This window comes from Salvelinus sp. IW2-2015, linkage group LG31 (assembly GCF_002910315.2).
Source record: "Salvelinus sp. IW2-2015 linkage group LG31, ASM291031v2, whole genome shotgun sequence".
Classification (NCBI taxonomy): Eukaryota; Metazoa; Chordata; class Actinopteri; order Salmoniformes; family Salmonidae; genus Salvelinus; species Salvelinus sp. IW2-2015.
The window spans coordinates 5,745,903-5,770,496 of NC_036870.1; the positions used below are offsets into that span (position 1 = coordinate 5,745,903).

Consider the following 24,594-nt stretch of genomic DNA (forward strand, 5'->3'; position numbering starts at 1 on the left):
GATGCTGGGTCGCTCTTCGGGAGGCTAAATGACCATCTGTGATCCTACAGACACGGTCTGGCCTAGTCCCACCACCTCCATCTCAGCGGAGGCTGGTGGGAGGAGCAATAGGAGGACGGGCTCATTGTAATGTGTGGAGTGGAATGAATGGAACAGAGTCAAACGTGTTTGATACCGTTCCATTGATTTCACTCCCGTCCTTCTATAGCTCCTCCCACCAGATATTGAGTGATCGTCCATGTTCTGACAGTGAGAGAAAGAGACAGAGAGATACAGGGATGTAGGAATCCGGGCCAACTATAAATAAGCACCTAAGAGATGTAGGGAGTGGAAAGGCCACAGAGAGAGAGTGGGAGAGAGTGAAAGACAGAGAGCGAGATAGCTGTAGAGTACACATCACTGTTACCTACTCTTGCACAAAAAAATATTTTTATTCAAACAACTAAATCCATACACAACAGATGCATGTGTAATATCCATGAACATAAATAAACCCCAAGAAAAGTACATGTACACTGTGATTCGCCAGCCAATTTGAAAATGCCAATCCATTACATTTACAAGCTCAGAGAAAAGGTATCAATACTGCAAAGAAGCAGTAGCATTTGCCCAGCCTGTCATCTTAAATGACATAGAACTGCCTCACAAAACAAGTATGTGGGGAGAGCACAGTGTAGATCTAAACACAACTAGATATGCTAGGAGTGAGCCTAAAAAGCATAAGAACATTCCATACCAATACTTATCTTGTATAGAGGTGAGTAACAGCACTACGGGTCACAGTACAGTGCTTACTTTGCACTCAACATATTTCTAGAACACCGTGTTATCAGAATAAGAACATATTCTCCAAATACAATGTACATTATAAATATAGTAATGATAATCAAATGTAAAAGGTGATTTCCATGTAACAGAATAATAACCATAGTAGTAATAATAATTTAATAATACTTTTGGAATAAAACGTCATATGCCCCAGTACAATATTCAAATCTGTAATCATGGTCCTTCATGAGAAACAATTGATTTTTTATATCTCTGAATAACTTTATCATAGGAATTGAAAACAGAAGAAAACGAAGAAGCAGATTAGAGATATGTCGATAACTACGGTCACCATTTTGCAATGGACATCAGAAAGAGAGACAGAGAGAAATAGAGGGGGCTTGGGGTAATAGAAACAAGTTGAGGAGAGTAAAATGCTAGTGTGCTGTATTATTAGGCATAGATTTTTTTCTCTCTCCTCAGAGACATTAGTTTTCAGTGCCACCGTCAGTATTTCTGCTTAGCTCACGCTGTTACACGACGGCCCTCTTGGCTCTCTAACACGGGGCAGCACACCTCATAAAGTGATAGGCTAGATTAGAGACCAAATGACCAAAAGATAAGACAATTCGGGAAAAGCTGAGAGAATTGTAATAATGTCTCACAATGGCATGCATTACAGAGTATTGTCTATAGCACATTAGTTCTTTGTCTACAACCTTTTACTCTGATAAACTCTTAACTAAGATAATACTGTTTTATTGGCTATTATAACCATTAATATTAGCAAAATATTCATTGCAAAAGCTGCAATTTCTCAAATTTACACTACAACTAGCCCTATATATAATTACATAGCCTTTTTAATCTTGCGTCCGTCCAAGCACTTTCCATCAAATGTGTAGCTTTTTTTCTTAGTACTGCAATACTTTACTCTATATGAAATTAGAAAATGGATCAACCACTTCAATTAGACAAGCAACTTTTGTTCTAAATGTGTCTATTTCTACAATTATACCATTTTTTATTGGAGTGTATAAAAACAAGTCTAAGCCTGCTGACATCAGCCAAGGTGTACAAAGTAATTAAGTCAGTTTCTGTGCTATGTCAACGCTGGGAAGTGCAAGTCATCACAAATGTCATCAAATGTAATGTAAACTCAGCAAAAAAAAGAAAAGTCCCCTTTTCAGGACCCTGTCTTTCAAAGATAATTTGTAAAAATACAAATAACTTCACAGATCTTCCTTGTAAAGGGTTTAAACACTGTTTCCCATGCTTGTTCAATGAACCATGGACAATTAATGAACATGCACCTGTGGAACGATCGTTAAGACACTAACAGCTTACAGACGGTAGGCAATTAAGGTCACAGTTATGAAAACTTAGGACACTAAAGAAAAACACCAAAAGAAAGAAGCCCAGGGTCCCTGCTCATCTGCGTGAACGTGCCTTAGGCATGTTGCAAGGAGGCATGAGGACTGCAGATGTGGCCAGGGCAATAAATTGCAATGTCCGTACCGGGAGACGCCTAAGACAGTGCTACAGGGAGACAGGACGGACAGATAATTGTCCTCGCAGTGGCAGACCCCGTGTAACAACACCTGCACTCAATCGGTACATCCCACGTGCGGGACAGGTACAGGATGGCAACAATAACTGCCTGAGTTACACCAGGAACGCACAATCCCTCCATCAGTGCTCAGACTGTCCGCAATAGGCTGAGAGAGGCTGGACTTAGGGCTTGAAGGCCTGTTGTAAGGCAGGTCCTCACCAGACATCACCGGCAACAACGTTGTCTATGGGTACAAACCCACCGTCGCTGGACCAGACAGGACTGGCAAAAAGTACTCTTCACTGACGAGTCGCGGTTTTCTCTCACCAGGGGTGATGGTCGGATTCGCGTTTATCGTCGAAGGAATGAGCGTTACACCGAGGCCTGTACTCTGGAGCGGGATCGATTTGGAGGTGGAGAGTCCGTCATGGTCTGGGACGGTGTGTCACAGCATCATCGGACTGAGCTTGTTGTCATTGCAGGAAATCTCAATGCTGTGCGTTACAGGGATGGCATCCTCCTCCCTCATGTGGTACCCTTCCTGCAGGCTCATCCTGACATGACCCTCCAGCATGACAATGCCACCAGCCATACTGCTCATTCTGTGCGTGATTTCCTGCAAGACAGGAATGTCAGTGTTCTGCCATGGCCAGCGAAGAGCCTGGATCTCAATCCCATTGAGCACGTCTGGGACCTGTTGGATCGGAGGGTGAGGGCTAAGGCCATTCCCCCCAGAAATGTCCGGGAACTTGCAGGTGCCTTGGTGGAAGAGTGGGGTAACATCTCACAGCAAGAACTGGCAACACTGCAGTACTTAATGCAGCTGGTGGCCACACCAGATACTGACTGTTACTTTTGATCTTAACCCCCTCTTTGTTCAGAGACACATTATTCAATTTCTGTTAGTCACGTCTGTGGAACTTGTTCAGTTTATGTCTCAGTTGTTGAAACTTGTTATGTTCATACAAATATTTACACATGTTAAGTTTACTGAAAATAAACTCCGTTGACAGTGAGAGGACGTTTCTTTTTTTTGCTGAGTTTAGTTAAGGTTTTCTAGGCCAATAAGGGGTACAATAAACTATTGATATCAACTAAAACATAATGGTGACATGCTAATAATCTATGAAAAATAAATATTATAAATAAACTAATACATTATAATACACATAAATACATACATAAATAAAGTGAACAAGTATTAAACAATCTTATGCAACAAACAATTTGTCAATGTAGCTAAAGAAGTCCATGTCATGTAAAAAAAAGGCGGGGAAAAAGAAACGGACACAGTACACAGTATGGTGTATCCCTCCACCAGCACAACTTTAAATAGAGATGTCATTCATCTCACCAGAAAAATCTCAATCTTTTTTCACAATTTTCATATATTAATCTCATAAGAAGACAACAATATGTCTTCAATTTACTTTACATTTGATTGTGTGTAAAATGAATACTGATCAGTTGTATCCCTCCATACCCACGTCTGTTTGGCAGTCTTATACAATCCATTTAATAAATACTTGAAAAAATACTATCGTTAGATGGCGGGTGTTTATGAAAATCATAAATCAAAAACTATAAATGACTAAACGCAATTCAATAAAAGTATTTATATTAGAAGTAATTCAAAACAACCTCCTTACACAATACTAATTATATATGGCACTAATGTCAGTCATGATTTGTGATCTATTTGGCAGTTTTGTGAAGGCTTAAATAGTTTATCAAGATACAGTGTGATCCATGGTTTGGTCTTCAAGGGGACCATAAATTCATCTGTCATTCATAGTTAAAGAGCAATTCTGACACTTTTCAACCTCATATTCATTATCTCCAGTACCATACCAGTGTCTACATATATGAAAATGGCACGTTTCTGTGATCTGTGGTTAAAAAGAGAAGGTCCTAAAAAATGATTCTCTGTGACATCACAAGGCAAGAGGAAAAGTAAGAAAAACGGTGATTTTCAAAACCTGCAACGAGTTTCTAGCCAGAGGGAGGGAATTTTCTTACTCCCCACGTCACTGTGAATCTCATCGTTTTTGAAAATCACAGTTGTTATTTTTTTTTAATACTTTTGATGATGTCATACGCCATTTTAACATATGTAGACACTGGTACTGTGCTATAGATAATGAAAATGATGTTGAAATGTGGTGGAATTGCCCTTTAATGCCTCTGTGTATGTACTCTGTTTCCCCCATAAGTGCTATGGAGCGCTATTATATCCGAGTGTAAATGGTAAGTAATACTGGCAAATAATGTGTACCTATTTGTTTTGGCAATTGAATATAAGTGTGATTGGTTCTCAACCCGTTAGTAGTCAGTAGGTCAGGTCAGTACTGTATATACAGTACACAGGGTGCATATATATACACACACACACACACATATATACACCCCCCAATATAACATACCAGTTTCAGAGAGTGAATTCCGGTGCTCTTATTCTTCAATCTCCACACAAAACTACATATCCCATGATGCCACACTGCGTTATGTATTAGGGTTCCCAGTCATCGTCATGGTGTTGGGAGGCGATGATGACTACCACGGTGAGGATGGTACACAGGACGATGGAGGCAATGCCCACCGCCAGGCTGATGAAGGAGAAGTTACGCGCCTCGCGGGACGCTATCTCTGCCGTCACCATGTCCCCCCTGGCCACTGCTGTACGCACCTGAGGGAGGGAGAGAGAGAGAGAAAGAATGTTTTTTCCCCCTCACAAACTATGGTTTTTGGAGTGCTTGGCCATATTTGTAGAATGTATTTCATGCCGATAATGAACCTTAAACTGAATTTAGTTGAGAGAGTGGTGTTGACAACAGCACATACTCACACAAAAAGCCACAAAACACAGTTTATCAGGCCTTAAATTAAACAACCATAACAATAATAATACTAATGGTTCAAGACCCAAGTTTGCAGGGCTATCTATGCCTGGCTGTCAGCTTAGCTCAACTCAAACAAATTGGAAGGAAGCTCAATGCAAAAATCTATTTTAGCCTGTGTAAACAATGCTGCAATTACATCATGTAGACCAGGGGTGTCAAACTCATTTCGCATCGTGGGCCACATACGGCCTAGGGAGATGTCAAGTGGGCCGGACCATTAAAATTATACCATACTCTGCTATAAATAACCAAAATATCATGTCTTTCCTTTGTTTTGGTGTAAAGAAGCACAAGAACATTAGGAAAATATAGCTGGCTTTTACCGCTGCTTCACTGACTTCTCGGCTCTGGATGAAAGTTGACTGCTGTTTCCTCAGACCCGCCAGCAATTCGTTAATCTTATCTCTTCTCAGTTGTCCTTGCAAGCCGTCATATTTTTCGCTGTGATGAGTCTCGTAGTGGCGTCGAATATTATATTCCTTCAATACCGAAACTTGTTGCAAACACACCAAGCAAGAAGGTTTTCCGTGCATCTCTGTAAATAAATAGGACGTGGTCCATTTTTCTTTGAAAAATCTACACTCCTTATCTACTTTTCTCCGTTTGGATAACGACATTTTGGCTAATGAGGGTGTAGCGGAGAGGTAGAGACCAAGGTATTAACAACGTCGTAACAAGCAGCAGATGGCGCATTGATACCGTCTGCTGTTTTCAGTCTGTCTCAGTGATGCGGCTTGTCTTCTACTCTGATGGAAAGAGTGCGCCCCTTAGCGGATAATCCATGAATTGCAGCGAATTAAAAATATTAATTCCATGTCTTTTATGCATTTTTTCCACTTTCAAATTATCCTGCGGGCCTGATCGAACCTCCTTGGGGGCCGGTTCCGGCCCGCGGGCCGTATGTTTGACACCCCTGATGTAGACGGTTGTAGAGTCTTGTGCATCATGATCAGGCGAACCAACAAAGCCAGCATATAAAAAAATAAACATAATACTGTAATAAACAGAGAAACAACAAAACAATCAATATTTTCCCTAAAAATGGCTAGCTAACAAACATACTGTGCAGACAATTCTGTGCTAGCCTAACACCAACCTGTACTGCCTTGATGATGGCTATGATTCCTGTGGGCCAGAAGCAGCAGACGGTGGTGAGCACAGCGATGGGCAGGTAGTCGTGAGGCGGGCGCCGGGGCTCCATCAGGGCGATGCCATGGGACATCTGCATGCCCATCTGACCCTGGGGCATCCCCTGGTAGGGCTGTCCCTGTGTGAGCGAGTGAGTGAGAGAGAGAGAGATGTATCAAGCATCTCAGACTAGGAGTGCTTATCTAGGATCAGGTCCCCCCCTTGTCCATGTAATCTTATTCATTGTGATCTACAAGGCAAAACTGATCCAAAACCAGTACTCCTACTGTGAGATGCTTGATCTCTTTATGGCCACTGACCTTGGAAAAGCCTTTTTGGATTTCTCTGTAACCCTCAAGAGGAGCAAACCAATGTTTACTTTCCACAGGCTTAATCTAAGAACCAATGGAAATTGGCTGTGTGGGTGACTCACTCTCCATTCGATTAAGAAAGGAAATGCCAGGTCACTATAATGCTGTGCCTGCTCCCCAGTGATTTACTACTGCATCATGATGATACACAAACATATACCATGGCATGGTTGAATACTTGTTTCTGATTGGCTTGAAGGGTATTCTAGAGCATTAGCCCCTTGTTGATTATCCCTTACAGAATGTAGCATGGTGCAGAAGTAAAACACTTGGGAGCAGCATTATACCTTGTGCGGGCCTTTTCGTTCTTGTATATTTTTGCCCACCCAGCACCAGTGTTCTAAAGAATCAGATGAGCATACCACCCTCGTATGGTTCGTTCTCTTTTCGGCAAACACAAAATGCTTTGGAATAATTACTGCTATCGTAGATGAATACACTGACTCACCGACGCCATGGGGTAGACAGGAACATAGGCTGTGCAGGGCTGCAGCTGGAGAGGGTATCCTGGTTGAAAATACCCTACAGGGGCGTGTGGGACCCCCCCTCCTGGGCCCTGGGTCTGGACTGTGTAGCCCTGTGGGGCCCCTGGGTGTCCATAGGAGCCATTGTGGAACTGGGTCTCCTGGTAGCCATCGGAGCCAGGGGGCGGGGGTGGAGGGGGGTAGTTGGGCTGGGGGCCACAGCCGGGCGGAGGGCCCATGTTGGGGTGCTGCATGTTGGGGTGCTGCATGTTGGGGTGCTGCATGTTGGGGTGCTGCATGTTGGGGTGCTGCATGTTGAGGTGCTGCATGTTGAGGTGCTGCATGTTGGAGTGTTGTTGGCCCGTGTTAGGGTCCTGGGAGGGGAGGTATGGAGGGGGCTGTATTTGCTGCATGGGTTGGGACATGGCCTGCCGATTGGAGTCCTCCAGACCTGCGAGAGGAAGAGATGGAAATAAATTAGAGAGAGAAATAAATATGTGAGTGAGTGAGTGAGTGAGAGAGAAGAGTCGGCAGAAATGTTACCTAACTAGCCATCACTCTGACATTTTGGTCACCGCTTACGCAATACAAGCACTATAATAGGTTTGTCACCTACGGGTATGTAAACCACACGAACGTATGTAGAGTGTGAAAATGTTGAATACACACAAAGAGAAACAGAAAGCACCACGTTCACACAGTAGCCAGGTTGACTTTGTACAGTAGCAGCAATACACAGCATGCTGACTAGCCTATTCAGCAGTTGATGAGAGAGAGTTGTGCTTGGGGATACACACACCATTACATAACCCACTAACACTGTCACCACAGCCAGAGTAAGACCACTCAGACACAGAAGGGGGATGGGATCCTGACACAGCGGGAGGGACCCCTTTCAAGGGTACATGGCGCACATCAGGGACTGAACGTGAAACAGGGAAATCTGATTCATAGGATGCAATGGGGGAGATAGTCAAATGACAAAGGAGAGAGGACAACAGTGAAGAAAGGAAGGGTAATAGTGGATGAATGGGAGATAAGTGATAGTTCACTATCAGATCCATATGAACTCCTAATGCACTAATGTATTGACTCTTTGAATTAATGGCCCATTCACCACTAAGGCATATCCCAGATAGCATACTACTCAGTAGTCTAATGGTGATGGAAAACCATCAAAGAACATATATTGTTTGATCATTCCAAATGTCTTATGTTGTAGATCTCTAATTAAGATTAGCTGATTCCTTTGAGAGGGGGAATAGTCCTATACATGTTGCCATCTCTCCATAATGAACAATACGATTATATCGGGCATGTCTTCTCATCCATATTGGATTACAATGTTCTGTCTATTCCAACACATACAACAAAACCTCAGCTGTCTGTTTGTGTCTATCACGTGATAGGGCTATATAGCCTATAAACTTAATTCAATGGGGTGATGTGCATGCCATGAACATGCACCGCAGGCCTCTATACAAGGCTTTCCCAACCGAAACCTGTTTTCTGTGCTATAGGCTTTCATTTAGAATTAGGGAGGCATCTCACTCAGTAGCATGGCTCTTACCTTGATAACCTCCTAGGATACAGTGAATCCAAGGGAGTTAAAGAGAGAAATGAAGCAAATTATTGCGCTGCATTTCTGATGTTAACAACATCACACGCTCTCGTTCATTCGCCCTGATACACTGTACAAACGCACGCAAATCCGCCCACACTCAGGGAAACAGACACACGCACGCAAACCCTTATTTCATTGTAGTTATTTAAATAAATGAGCATGCATAGGCAATTAAATAGAGCGTACCCTATTGGGAATAAAATAACATAGCAGACTACAGATGTAGGGCATGCAGATAAATAGGAGGATGAGTTTGTCGGAGACATGGGGAGGTGAAAACGGAGATGGAAACAGAGATATCATACGTCACCAAGTAGCCAATTGTTAGTTATGCACCACACAAAAAAAACACCAAAACAACCTATAGTCAAACAATTATCTCAAATGTACACATTTATCACAATCCAACGGAGAGAATAGACAGCGGGGGAGGGGAAGAATTGGCTTAATTATCAATTACAGTGCTGACATAAAAGACGCAACAGAACAAGAGAAAAAAAGCTTACCGTGTTTTTCAGACATTTCGTGTAGTCAGAATAAAACTCCCCTCCAAACAATTTAATGTAAATATTCTTATTCCTCCAATACGACTTTTGGTAAATCCTCTAACAGAAAAATGATTAAATTATGGAGACTTAATTTCCAGCTAATTTAAATCCATATTTTTTTAATCCCCACATCCGTTGCCTATAATAACGGTATCACGTTATAACTCTAGTATATGATAACCGCCAATTGGGTTATCCGATGATCATGACCAATAGGAAATAAATGTCCAGCTTTTTCACACTCTCTGTAGCTGGTACTTCCACAGTAACAGCGGAAAATAGGTTTCTCCAATGCCAATCTCGTTACATTGAATTAATCAGACACAAAGCTATCGTTGTCTTAAAGAGACAGCCGAGACTGGGAAATACATATGCCACTGAGCTGGAAAACCCGAAACAAACATTTTAAAGAGGTGACCGGATATTGGATTTGAATACTTTTTATGCTATGCTGTTAACTCTTTATACCCGTGGATGCTTGAGAATCCTCTTGCTGTCACAACATGAGCACGAGTCTAGAACGGAACATGATTTTGATTCGGGTTAGATAGTTGACTGTAAATGACATTATGTTTCACAGAATAGGATATGTACAGATTGTTGTTCCTACAGTATACAGCAAGAGCAATAGTTAACAGTGTCATAATGTTGAAACCAATGTCAGACTCATGCATACAGCCACTTACTCAGACATAATCACAGGAGCCCTTGGGGGACAATTGCTAAAAACAAAGTACTCTAAAATGGTAGTCCACAGCAGATTTTATTACTGTACAATAAATTACAAATAATTTCATTATCATTACTACTTTGGTCTGATTTGTTTAAGAGCATTCCCTTTCCATGTCCAGGAATTTAATTAGGACTCACGTAAACAATAGTATGTCCATACAATCACACACAAACGTGCACACAAACACACCCCTCCCTCATACACTCACCCGTTCTCCCACCATGCTCACACACATTAATCGAGCTTGGGACTTGGCTCAGGCACATTGGCACTCTCTCACCTACAATACACTCTCTCACCTACATCCTCTCTATCTCCTCATCTCCACACTCTTTCAACTACAATACAAACACTATCTACACCCTCTCTCGCTCCCCCCCCCCATTCTCTCCCTTCCCATCTCAGTGTGTGTAGAGCGAAGCAGTGAACACGATGTCTCTGCGAATGGCCAGGGAGGCCTTCTCCATCTTGCTGCCCAAGACCGAGTCTCCCACGATGCGTGCTGCATGGCGCACCTCCTTCAGCACCTCGTCTAGTCTCTGGATGCAGCGCACCACCGTGCCCTCCTGGACGTCTGTTAACTGCGCAATCTCAGCAAATGGCTGGGGTAGGAAATAGGAAAGTGTACAAGTTCATTTAGACACAGTTGAGTACAGGACTGCTGCCTTCTTGGTCTCCCCTGTATTTTTTACTTTTATTTTACTAGGCAAGTCAGTTAAGAACAAATTCTTATTTTCAATGACGGCCTAGAAACACCTAGAAACAGTGGGTTAACTGTCTTATTCAGGGACAGAACGACAGCTTTTTTACCTTGTCAGCTCAGGGATTCGATCTAGCAACCTTTCGGTTACTGGCCCAACGCTCTAACCACTAGGCTACCCCGACACTCTGCATCTCTTTTTAAATAAATAGGCCAGGAAGTAGGGATACCAGTTAGTTTAAACTTAAGATAAAGTACAGCAGGGGTTCCCAAACGTTTTTGGCCTGTTACCCCATTTTTATATATATAAAAAAATAGCGACCCCATCAAGTAAAAAAAGCGATGTAATCAAAGCAAATGTAAACTTTTTTTGAAAGGGGCTATGACAGTCTATTTCAAATCAATCTGCCAGTAGTTTTGACAGTGTTTCAATCTGAAGGAAATGTGGTTTGAAGTAACTGCAATCAGAAAGGTATTAGGAAGTTCAGAAGATCATCAGGCAATAATTTGGTATGAACTTCTGTGTTGAAAAGACCATCATCCGTAATCACGTTTCCATCCACAATTTTTATGTGAGTGAAGTCATACCGTATTTTAAAAAATCACGACGGCTGTGATGGAAACAGGAAGTTTCATTTAATGCCGACAGATCATTTGTTCGTTCGACAAGGTGGGATCTTTTTATGTTGGTAAAGAAAGTCATGACCATCATCATGCTTTTAGGGATCATTTTGTACATGTATTAAACTGTGAGTTCGGCCAATTTCAGTCTGAGGACTGAGAAGCTCCGTTCTTTTTAAAAGCCCCAAAACATATTGGTGAAAACGCAGTTAGAAATATTTTAGCATATTGGACCATGCATGGAGTCTATTATCAGATGTGTTATTAGCAATAAGCTTTATCACCTGTAGCATAGTGGCTATAACATGTACACAGGCTGAAACATGGGGTTTATCCATCTGCATTTACCCCATTGGACACAACATCCTGATTGTTATTATTATTAACTTATTATAAATATAAATAATAACAATAAAAAAATGTTTTTATTACAAAGTACACTATATATACAAAAGTATGTGGACACCCCTTCAAATTTGTGAATTCGGCTATTTCAGCCACACACGTTGCTGACAGGTGTATAAAATCGAGCACACAGCCATGCAATCTCCATAGACAAACATGGCAGTAGAATGGCCTTACTGAAGAGCTCAGTGACTTTCAACGTGGCACCGTCATAGGATGCCACCTTTCCAACAAGTCAGTTTGTCAAATGTCTGCCCTGCTGCCCCGGTGAACTGTAAGTGCTGTTATTGTGAAGTGGAAACGTCTAAGAGCAACAACGGCTCAGCCGTGACGTGGTAGGCCATACAAGCTCAAAAATTGCCTGTCCTCGGTTGCAACACTCACTACCGAGTTCCAAACTGCCTCTGGAAGCAACGTCGGCACAAGAACTGTTTGTCGGGAGATTCATGAAATGGGTTTCCATGGCCGAGCATCCGCACACAAGCCAAGAGTGGTGTAAAGCTCGCCGCCATTGGACTCTGCAGCAGTGGAAGCTCGTTCTCTGAAGTGATTTAATCACGCTTCACCATCTGGCAGGATAGCCAGGAGAACGCTACCTGCACCGATGCAAAGTGCAGGATAATGGAGGAATAATGGTCTGGGGATGTTTTTCATGGTTCGGGCTAGGCCCCTTAGTTCCAGTGAAGTGAAATCATAACGCTACAGCATACAATGACATTCTAGACGATACTGTGCTTCTAACTTTGTGGCAACAGTTTGGGGAAGGCCATTTCCGGTTTCAGCATGACAATGCCCCCGTGCACAAAGCAAGGTTCATACAGAAATGGTTTGTCAAGACCCCTGACCTCAAACCCATGGAACACCTTTGAGTTAAATTGGAACGCCGACTGCGAGCCAGGCCTTATCACCCAACATCAGCACCCGACCTCACCAATGCGCTTGTGGCTGAATGGAAGCATGACCCCGCAGCAATGTTCCAACATCTAGTAGAAAGCCTTCCCAGAACAGTGAAGGCTGTTATAGCAGCAAAGGGGGGACCAACTCCATATTAATGCCCATAAATTTGGAATGAGATGTTCGACGAGCTGTTGTCCACATACTTTTGGTCATGTTGTGTATGTCATTGCCCTTTTTAAGACATCAGTGTCCCCTTTGAGCTCTGTTGCACAGTGATGGGCATTTAGTCTTTTCTGTGACCCGGATCACTTGGCTCCATTCACCTAAAAGAGCTGTTCATTTGGCTCCCAAATGGCTCTTCATTCAGTAATGCTTAGAAATGTACCTAAAACCATGAAAAAATTCTCTATCTCTAATGTAAAGCCTAAAACGTTGCCTACCATTGTCAATTTAACGCACCGGAAAAATTTGCGTGGACCAGAATGAGGCTCAATATATTGTTTCTGCACTGAGGAATTACCATCTTCAGAGAATCTTTTTATCACTTATCTGCAGATAATTGATGCCCCCCCCCAATTGGATAGAAACCTAGCTCCTGATGAAGATCTTTTTGGGGCCACGTTTTTGAAGCTTTGATGGGCCAGGTTCCAGGACACGGGATTAAGCCTGGTTCTGGAGTACAAAGCACTTTAAAATGGACATGCTTTTCGGTCCAGGACTAGGCTTATTCTGTGTCCAGGAAACTGTCCACGAGTGTCTTGATTGAAATGAGGTCAATCAAGAAGAGTCTAAAATTACAGTTAGCTTACGCCACTCACCATGCCTCTGGCCCAGCAGTATACCACTTCGGTCAGGCCAAACTTGAACTGGCCCACAAATTCTTCAGCTGTCTGGGTTAACCCACAGTCCCTCTGCAGTTCCCCAATACGCTGGGCCACCGCCAGCACTCTCTCAATACCCTATGGGAGAGAGGAAAGGAGAGAGGGAGGGAGAGATGTGGCAAAAGAAGAAAGTAATAGACGGGGCACACAGACAGAGTGGGGTAATGTAAGGAGAAGGGCAAAGAAAGAAAGAGAAAGAAAGGAGAGAGGAGAGAGATATGAGGTAGTAATAAGGGAGGTCGTAATGGGGCACGGTCAAAAGTGGGTTAATACAAGGAGAAGGACAGAGACGAGTGGAGATTGAGAGCGAGAGAGAGAGGAAGGATAGAGACAAAGGCAGACAGACACAGACACAGATTAGTCATACAAGAAGCACTTAAACACGTGACACTTTCCAATCACATCCGCCTTACTTTGCCCACTCCACTTCAACCTCAGCCTCCCCTCTGTTAAGTGATTGTGTTCCCTGTCAGCGATCACTGTTCCTTGCTGCTCACCCCTTGGATGGCACCTTTATAAACCACTCCAGACATGGCTCTCGCCTCGCCCATCACTAATTCAGCCCTCTTTAGAGCACTTCCATGTTTCAGGGCTGTGTTCAGGGGTGTGTGTATTGGGTGTGGCGCCCTTGCTGCGGGGTGAGCTGTCTGCGTCTAGCCTGATTTTTTTTTATTACAAAGTACACTAAATATACAAAAGTATGTGGACACCCCTTCAAATTTGTCACTGTTCAGTGTGTGTGTCACCAGTGGCGCGGCTAGGCTGGTACTACTAAAACTCAGAAGCCAACATGTCTATCCTCCATCCATGTACACCACAGATGACACATTGAAATGTATAGTTACAGTGCTTTCTGAAAGTATTCACACCCCTTTACTTTCTCCACATTTTGTTGTGTTACAGCCTGAATTAAAAATAGATTTAAATGAGATGTTGTGTTACTGATCTTCACACAATACTCCATAATATCAAGGTGGAATTTTGTTTGTAGAATGATTTACAATTGAATACAAAATCGAAAGCTGAGTCAATGAGTATTCAACCACTTGTTATGGCAAGCATAAATAAGTTCAGGAGTAAAAATGTGCTTAACAAATCGCATAAGTTACATGGACTCATTCCATGTTCAATAATAGTGTTTAACATGATTTCTTTATGACAACCCCATCTCTGTAACCCCACACTTACAATTATATGTAAGGTCCCTCAATCGAGCAGTGATTTTCAAACACAGATTAAACCACAAAGACCAGGGAGGTTTATCATTGCCAGGCAAATAAGGTCACCGATTGGCAGATGTGTAAAATGAACACTGAATATCCCTTTGAGTATGGTGAAGTTATTAATTACACTTTGGATGGTGTATCAATACACCCAGTCACGACAAAGATACAGGCGTCCTTTCTAACTCAGTTGCTGGAGAGGAAGGATACTGCTCAGCGATTTCACCATGAGGCCAATGGTGATTTTAAAACAGTCACAGAGTTTAATGGTTGTGATATGAGAAAACGGAGGATGGATCAACAACATTGTAGTTACTCCACAGTACTAACCTAAATGACAGAGTGAAAAGGAAGTGTGTACAGAATAAAAATATTCCAAAACATGCATCCTGTTTGGAAATATGCCCCAAACAATAATGCTTCGTATTCAGGACAAAAAGTTTATTTCTTTGCCACATTTTTTGCAGTATTACTTAAAGGAACTTCTTTGGGCTCGGGGGCAGTATTTTCACGTCCGGATGAAAAGCGTGCCCAAAGTAAACTGCCTGCTACTCAGGCCCAGAGGCTAGGATATGCATATAATTAGTATATTTGGATAGAAAACACTCTGAAGTTTCTAAAACTGTTAGAATAATGTCTGTGAGTATAACAGAACTGATTTGGCAGGCGAAACCCCGAGCACAATCCATCCAGGATTATTATTTTTTTGAGGTCATTGTGTTTTCCAATTGTTTTCTATGGGAAGCCCTATTTATGAGGAACCTGGTTGCAGTTCCTATGGCTTCCACTAGATGTCAACAGTCAATAGAAATTGGTTGATGTTTTTCTTTTGAGAAATAAAGAAGTAGGGCTATTCATTGTAAGTGTCACTCCAGGTGGACTCTACTGTTTTGGTGCGTGTGAACTGGAACGCGCTTCACGTTGTTTTGATCCGGTATTAGAAACAGTTTATGCCGTCTTAAATTTGACCTATTATTTACGTTTTAGGGTACCTGAGGTTGGATTAGGAACGTTGTTTGAAATGTTTGGACCAAGTTTACAGGTAACATTAGATACTTTGTAGGCATGCTGGGCGAGTTGAAACCGGTGTATTTCTGAATCAAACGCACCAAATAAATGGACATTTTTGGGACATAAAGAAGGACATTATCGAACAAAAGGACCATTTGTGATGTTTCTGGGACATTTTGGAGTTCCAACAGAAGAAGATCTTCAAAGATAAGGCATTAATTATATCGCTATTTCTGACTTTTGTGGCGCACCTGCCTGGTTGAAATATGATTTTCATGTGTTTGTACGCGGGGCGCTGTCCTCAGATAATCGAATGGTCTGCTTTCGCCGTAAAGCCTTTTTGAAATCTGACACAGTGGCTGGATTAACAAGAAGTTAAGCTTTATTTTGATGTATTACACATATATTTTTGTGAATGTTGAATATTTATATTCCTGTAGTTTGAATTTGGCGCGCTGCCATTTCACTGGATGTTGTCAAATCAATCCCGCTAAAGGGATTGGCGCGTGAAGGGATCACTAAGAGGTTTTAAAGGAAAACACAAACAAAAACTATTTGTTGGTATTTGTTTCATTAGTCCATTGTTGATATAGTCCCACATTTTTTTGCATGTCAGCAATCCAGAGTTAAGATATATAACTTTCACAATACAGAAATACAGCCGGGTATGATTCATTTTGCATTTGACGCAAAACCCAGAGCTATAATCACTGCCAAACGTGCTTCTGCAAAGCATTCACTAAGGGGTGTGAATATTTATGTATATGAGATATTTCTGAATTTTATTTTCAATAAATTTGCAAACATTTCTAAAAACATGTTTTCACTTTGTCATTATGGGGTACTGAGCGTAGATTGGTGAGTGAAAAAATGTTGCACAACCTTCACAACTAAAACACATAGTGGACAGACACAAAAACACTCAAGTGTAACCTCAACCCTACCCCAGTAGACAACCAAGCACATTCTACCACCCCAACACACACAGGGAGAATCTCAATTGCATTTAATTAAATTCCTTGCGTCCTCTCTCCTCGGCTCCTTCTCAAAACCCATTGGATGAGATCAGAGGGGAGGGACCTCTGATCTTCTCATTCAATGGGTTTTGAGAAGGAGGTAAAAAAAAGGACCCAAGGAACCAAGGAAATGCATTCTCACACACTCTCATCCCTACCCCTCTCCCCCTAAACACAAACCTCCCCCCCAGTTCCCCCATACCTCCTGCAGTGTGTTGGTGATGTGGGGCTCCACCTGGGTCTTCTGTTGAAAGACCAGACAAGACAGCAGGGCGGCGCTCTCCTCAGGGGCCAGGGGACTCAGGGCGTTCTCAAACAGTAGCTCTGTGAGGAGCAGCTCATGGCTACTGATCTGGCAGGCCACCCTGCCCTTCAGCTGCACAGCACCACTATTGTCCACGTACTGCAGGGACTGGAGCACCTGGGGATGGGGGATAATGCCTTTATTACACTAGTGTTACATAGTGATGGATCGTTTGCGAAAGAAAAGGCTGTTTTTAAATAGATATTTTTGATGAATATAGCGAACAGAATTGGATCGTTGAACAAGTTGTTCATTTGGCTCCCTGATTTGCATACCGTTACTATAGATTTTTGAGCTCCAGACAAAAATGATCTGCAGATACGTTTTAGAACTTCTCGGACGATGGTAATTCCTCATTGCACGAACAAAATACAGTGACAAGAGAGCCTCTTTCTGGTCSGCACACATTTTTGCAGTGCGTTAAAAACAATTCTTAATTTGGTCAGTTAAAAATGTATTTGAACTCAACGTCACGATCTGACATAATGGCAGGCAACTTTGTAGASTTTACATCAGAGATGATCAATTATTCATGTTTTTTGGTACTTTTTAAGCACGACCTAACTGTTTTTTTCTTCCAGTCGAGGATTGGGGGCCCGCATTTTACATTCATAAACCATGTTGTGGGCACTTCCAAAACATTTCACGAGCCGTTAACCATTTGTTTTACACCTTGTTCAGTTATGTTTGTTACCTCATTAGCTATCTAGCTAACAACCTGGTAACTTTACCAGTATATCCAAACATCTGGGGGCATAGAAAGAGAGGAAAAGGGATAGCTTTCTTCAGGAGATCTACGATCATAGCAATGAATTAATTACTGATCTCTTGCATGTTATAATCACAAACTTGACAATGTGTACAATTTCAATAGGAAAATAGTGCTTTTACATCATGTAGAAACCTAATATTCCACAAATGACTTCATTACAATGACAGGTATTCGTGTCAACATTTGAGCGTTTTATAATAAATAAATGTATTTACAGGGTTAAATATTAGTTTCTAGGGCACAACATGAGCTTCAGAAGTTGCTACAATGTATATATGCTATATCTCAATCTATTAAAAAATACAATTTTCTGCTGCTTCTAAATTTTATGCTTTGCTCCTAACTTTTTAAAGTTGGGAGCACCGCTGCAACCAATGGATTGCATGTGTATGAACTAGTTAAAGCTACAATATGTCACTTTTTGGTGCGACAACCAAATTCACACAGAAATGTGAGTTATAGATCTGTCCTTCTCTTTGAAAGCAAAGTAGATATGTTCTGTGTGTGCTTTTTCTATGCTTCTCATTCTTAAATTTAGCCTTTTACTTTTGGTTCAGTACACCAGCTTCAAACAGCTGAAAATACAATAATCTTGGTTCTGGAAAATATATTTCACAGCAGTTTAGATGGTACAATGATTCTCTACACAATGACTGCTTGTTTTGTCACAAACTGAAATAAGGGAAACTATTAGGATTTCAGCAACTAGGAAATGGCGGAGCGATTTCTGCAAATTACACCATTAAATCAAATCAAATGTATTTTATAAAGCCTTTTTACATCAGCAGTTGTCAAAAAGTGCTTCACAGATACCCAGCCTAAAACCCTAAAAAGCAAGCAATGCAGAGGCAGAAGCACAGTGGTTAGGAAAAACTCCATAGAAGGCAGGAACCTAGGAAGAACGCTACTGTATGAATAGTTTTTAATTGAATATTGGATGTGCATTAAGACAATGGAAACCAGACATACCTTGATTCTCTGGTGGTACTCTGGCAGTAGAGACAGGGACTGATCTGAGATGAGGAAGAGCAGTTTGTCCAGCTCCTCCTGAACACTCATCCTCTCCTGCACCAGCAGAAACTGTATGGAAAAAGGGTGAAAATTATATACACTATATACAAAAGTATGTGAACACCCCTTCAAATGAGTGGATTTGCCTATTTCAGCCACACACGTTGCTGACAGGTGTATAAAATCGAGCACACCGCCATGCAATCTCCATAGACAAACATTGGCAGTAGAATGGCCTTACTGAAGACCTCAGTGACTTTCAACGTGGCACCATCATAGGATGCCACCTTTCCAACAAGTCAGTTCGTCAAATTTCTGCCCTGCTGGAGCTACCCCGGTCAACTTTAAGTGCTGTTATTGTGGAAACGTCTCGGAACGGCTCATCCATGAAGTGGAGGAATAATGGTCTGGGGCTGTTTTTCATTGTTCGGGTTAGGCCCCTTAGTTCCAGTGAATGGAAATCTTAATGCTACAGCATACAGTAACATTCTAGACGATTCTGTGCTTACAACTTTGTGGCAACAGTTTGGGGAAGGTCTTTTCCTATTTCAGTATGACAATGCCCCCGTGCACAAAGCGAGGTCCATAACAGAAATGGTTTGTCGAGACCGGTGTGGAAGAACTTGACTGGCCTGCACAGAGCCCTGACCTCAACCCCATCAAACACCTTTGGGATGAATTGGAACGCCGACTGCGAGCCAGGCCTAATCGACCAACATCAGTGCCTGACGTCACTAATGCTTGTGGCTGAATGGAAGCAAGTCCCCGCAGCAATGTTCCAACACCGAGTGGAAAGCCTTCCCAGAAGAGTGTAGGCTGTTAAAGCAGCAAAGGGGGGACCAACTCCACATTAATGCCCATGATTTTGGAATGAGATGCTCGACGAGCAGGTGTCCAAAAATATATCCAAATACCTTTGGTCATGTAGTGTACAATCACTTTATCTATGCACTCCAAACAGCAATAGAGAAGATGTCTGTAGAATTATTTCATATACTGTGCAACTATTTGACCACATAGATTGCACAGCAATTTCACCTAATTTACAATACATTTATTCTAGAGGCGAGCCTGTACATGGATAGGCTATCACACACGCATACAGTGGGGTCCAGAATGATTGGATCCCTTGATAAAGATGAGCAAAAAAGACTGTATAAAATACGTAATACAAACTGAGCTACAGACCCCTTGACTTTTTCCACATTCTGTTACGTTACAGCCTTATTCTAAAATGGATTAAACGTTATCTATTTTTTATCAATCTACACACAACAAATCAAATCAAAGTTTATTTGTCACGTGYGCCGAATACAACAGGAATAGACCTTACAGTGAAATGCTTACTTACAGGCTCTAACCAATAGTGCAAAAAAGGTATTAAGTGAACAATAGGTAGGTAAAACAACAGTAAAAAGACAGGCTATATACAGTAGCATATACAGTAGCAAGGCTATAAAAGTAGCAAGGCTACATACAGACACCGGTTAGTCAGGCTGATTGAGGTAGTATGTACATGTAGATATGGTTAAAGTGACTATGCATATATGATGAACAGAGAGTAGCAGTAGCGTAAAAGAGGGGTTGGCGGGTGGTGGGTGGGACACAATGGAGATTGCCCGGTTAGCCAATGTGCGGGAGCACTGGTTGGTCGGCCCAATTGAGGTACTTGGCACTCCGGTACCGCTTGCCATGCGGTAGAAGAGAGAACAGTCTATGACTGGGGTGACTGGGGTCTTTGACAATTTTTCGGGCCTTCCTCTGACACCGTCTGGTTTAGAGGTCCTGGATGGCAGGCAGCTTAGCCCCAGTGATGTACTGGGCCGTACGCACTACCCTCTGTAGCGCCATGCAGTCAGAAGCCGAGCAATTGCCGTACCAGGCAGTGACGCAACCAGTCAGGATGCTCTCGATGTTGCAGCTGTAGAACATTTTGAGGATCTCAGGACCGCATGCCAAATCTTTTTAGTTTCCTGAGGGGGAATAGGCTTTGTCGTGCCCTCTTCATGACTGTCTTGGTGTGTTTGGATCATTCTAGTTTGTTGTTGATGTGGACACCAAGGAACTTGAAGTTCTCAACCTGCTCCACTACAGCCCCGTTGATGAGAATGCAGCCCCGTTGATGAGAATTGCTCGGTCCTCCTTTTCCTGTAGTCCACAATCATCTCCTTAGTCTTGGTTACGTTGAGGGATAGGTTGTTATTCTGGCACCACCCGGCCAGGTCTCTGACTTCCTCCCTATAGGCTGTCTCGTCGTTGATCAGGCCTACCACTGTTGTGTCGTCTGGAAACGACACTACCACTGTTGTGTCGTGCCTGGCCATGCAGTCGTGGGTGAACAGGCAGTACAGGAGGGGACTGAGCACGCACCCCTGGAGAGCTCCAGTGTTGAGGATCAACGTGGCAGATGTGTTGCTACCTACCCTCACCACCTGGGGACGGCCCGTCAGGAAGTCCAGGATCCAGTTGCAGAGGGAGGTGTTTAGTCCCAGGATCCTTAGCTTAGTGATGAGCTTTGAGGGTACTATGGTGTTGAACGCTGAGCTGTAGTCAATGAATAGCATTCTCACATAAGTGTTCCTTTTGTCCAGGTGGGAAAGGGCAGTGTGGAGTGCAATAGAGATTGCATCATCTGTGGATCTGTTTGGGCGGTATGAAAATTGGAGTGGGTCTAGGGTTTCTGGGATAATGGTGTTGATGTGAGCCATTACCAACCTTTCAAAGTACTTCATGGCTACGACATGAGTGCTATGGGTCTGTAGTYATTTAGGCAGGTTGCCTTTGTGTTCTTGGGCACCTCATAATGACAAAGCAAAAACGTTTTTTTAATCTGTAAATAAAAAACTTAAATGTAACATTTACCTAAGTATTCAGACCCTTCCCTCAGTACTTTGTTGAAGCACCTTTGGCAGCGATTACAGCCTTGAGTCGTCTTAGGTATAACATATTTACAGGCACACCTGTTTTTAGTGAGTTTCTCGCATTCATCTCTGCAGAGCCTCTCAAGCTCTGTCAGGTTGGATGTGACGCTTGGCATTCAGCCCAAAGAGTTCAATCTTGGTTTCATCAGACCAGAGAATCTTGTTCCTCATGGTCTGAGTACTTTAGGTGCCTTTTGTCATGTGCTTTTTACTGAGGAGTGGCTTCTGTCTGACAACTCTACCATAAAGGCCTGATTGGCGGAGTGCTGCAGAGATGGTTGTCCTTCTGGAAGGTTCTCCCATCTCCACAGAGAAACTCTGGAGCTCTGTCAGAGTAACCATCAGGTTCTTGGTCACCTCCCTGACCAAGGCCCTTTTACACCTTTATTTAACTAGGCAAGTCAGTTAAGAACAAATTCTTATTTTCAATGACAGCCAAGGAACAGTTGGTTAACTGCCTTGTTCAGGGGCAGAGCGACAGATTTACCAGTTTGGCTGGGTAGCCAGCTCTTGGAAGAGTCTTGGTGGTTCCAAACTTTTTCCATTTAAGAATGATGGAGGCCACTGTGCTCTTGGGGACTTTCAATGCTGCAGAAATATTTTGGTACCCTTTGCCAGATCTGTGCCTCAACACAATCCTGTCTTGGAGCTCCATGGACAATTCCTTCGACCTCATGGCTTGGTTTTCGCTCGGACATGCACTGTGGGACCTTATATAGACATGTGTGTGCCTTTCCAAATCATGTCCAATCAATTTAATTTACCACAGGTGGACTCCAATCAAGTTGTAGAAACATCTCAAGGATGATCAATGGAAACAGGATGCACCTGAGCTTAATTTCGAGTCTCATAGCAAAGGGTCTGAATACTTACGTAAATAAGGTATCCGTAAAAAAAAAAAAATTGTAATAAGTTTGCAAAAATGTCAAAACAACCTGTTTTCACTTTGTCATATTTTAGAATAAGGCTGTAACGTAAAAACAAAATGTGGAAAAAGTGAAAGGGTCTGAATACTTTTCGAATGCACTGTACAATGTATGCCACAAAAAACTGGAATGGCCTGTTAATAGAGAGTCGATAGATCACATACACTATCTCCCAAAGAAATTCGAGCCCAGCAGCACAAAGCCTRCTGTCTAACTGAGCTCTAATGACATGCAGTCCTAATGTATCCCTTCAGTGAGACAGACAGCGGTGACTCTGCTCATCCTACATGGGTACTTATAGAACTCCCTGCTCTGCTGTTCTCATCTCACCCTGGAACATGGCAGTAAGTAGCCTTGCACAAGAGGAGCTGGAGCCTATCTCCTGTTTCTGTAGCGTGATGCAGCTTGACGTGCAAGTACTTCGCTAGTCTATCACAGGGCCTGACCCCCCAATCTATATCCTTAATGCGGAGTGCCAATCAGAGACGTAGCGGGTCCCATTTTTACAGTCTTTGGTATGACTCTCCTGGGGATCGAACTCCCGACCTTCCAATCTCAGGGCCGACACTAAAAGGCCACGGAGTTGGCCACTGAACAAGGCAGGAAAATATCTAACAAGGATTAGTTTTACAATGCTTAGTGCAGGCCAGGGTTCCCGTTAGGACATTTGACCGGCAGCATTTTAATTTACCGGACATTTAAGAAATTTACTGGACTATACGCATTGGTTGCGTAACCTGATTAGCGCGTTCATCCACGGGTTCTCAGAATGACAGAAATCCCATTTAGTTCATGGTAATTCATCTTAACAGAACATGCAACTCGGATGCAACAGCGTGAGTCATTTTTACTGAATTCCGACGAGCAATTTGAAGATGGTAAAACAAGGTTAGCGGAAGCATTCCAAAAAATACATGAAATTAAATTGGTAAAATTGTATAAACAAATCAGCTTACTCCTGTCTATACAGAAATACATAAAATCATTCAAAATAGGCTACTACACCAGAAAGCATGATTTGGCCACAGAGGATCATTAGCTTCCTCCCCAAAAAATTTAAGCTGTGAATTGTTCTACCTCTTTGGGCTGAGATCCCGCTAACGGGATCGATATGACAACAGCCAGTGAAAGTGCAGGGCGCCAAATTCAAAACAACAGAAATCCCATAATTACAATTCCTCAAACATAGAAGTATTTTACACTTTTTTAAAGATACAATTCAATCCCACCACAGTGTCCGATTTCAAAAAGGCTTTACAGCGAAAGCAAACCAAACGATTATGTTAGGTCAGAGCCAAGTCACAGAAAAACACAGCCATTTTTCCAGCCAAAGAGAGGAGTCACAAAAAGCAGAAATAGAGAAAATTAATGACTAACCTTTGATATTCTTCATCAGATGACACTCCCGGGACAACATGTTACACAATACATGTATGTTTTGTTCGATCAAGTTCATATTTATATCCAAAAACCTTTACATTTGGCTTTGCCTCCAAAACATCCCGTGAATTTGCAGAGAGCCACATCAATTTACAGAAATACTCATAATAAACATTGATAAAAGATACAAGTGTTATTCACAGAATTAAAGATATACTTCTCCTTAATGCAACCGCTGTGTCAGATTTCAAAAAAACTTTACGGAAAAAGCAAACCATGCAATAATCTGAGTACGGCGCTCAGACAACAAATCAAGCCAAACAGATATCCGCCATGTTGGAGTCAACAGAAGTCAGAAATAGCATTATAAATATTCACTTACCTTTGATGATCTTCATCAGAATGTTTTGTTTGATAATGTCCATCATTTATGTCCAA

At 42.3% G+C, this 24,594-nt stretch overlaps 2 protein-coding genes across 3 annotated transcripts in view; both read right to left on the reverse strand.

Moving 5' to 3' along the window:
* Positions 1-412: 412 nt before the first annotated feature.
* LOC111956031 (proline-rich transmembrane protein 1-like) lies at positions 413-10,011 on the reverse strand. 2 transcript variants are annotated; one of them, XM_023976450.2, is made up of 5 exons: positions 9,314-10,011; positions 8,754-8,765; positions 7,168-7,634; positions 6,317-6,487; positions 413-5,006 (listed from the first exon to the last, which is right to left on the reverse strand). In XM_023976450.2, exons 1-5 carry the CDS (start codon positions 9,327-9,329, stop codon positions 4,830-4,832), a joined length of 843 nt encoding a protein of 280 aa, XP_023832218.1. In that variant the 5' UTR covers positions 9,330-10,011; the 3' UTR covers positions 413-4,829. The 2 variants fall into 2 exon arrangements, with proteins under 2 accessions (XP_023832218.1, XP_023832219.1); XM_023976451.2 differs by lacking the exon at positions 8,754-8,765.
* Positions 10,012-10,099: 88 nt separating this feature from the next.
* LOC111956028 (superkiller complex protein 2) overlaps positions 10,100-24,594 on the reverse strand; it is a 46,483-nt gene continuing 31,988 nt past the window's right edge. The window contains exons 26-29 of the mRNA XM_023976444.2: positions 18,888-18,998; positions 17,045-17,263; positions 13,530-13,670; positions 10,100-10,690 (exon numbers count right to left, since the gene is read on the reverse strand). Coding sequence (XP_023832212.1) covers positions 10,490-10,690; positions 13,530-13,670; positions 17,045-17,263; positions 18,888-18,998 — 672 coding nt within the window. The 3' untranslated portion in view covers positions 10,100-10,489. The remainder of the gene's footprint in view (positions 10,691-13,529; positions 13,671-17,044; positions 17,264-18,887; positions 18,999-24,594) is intronic.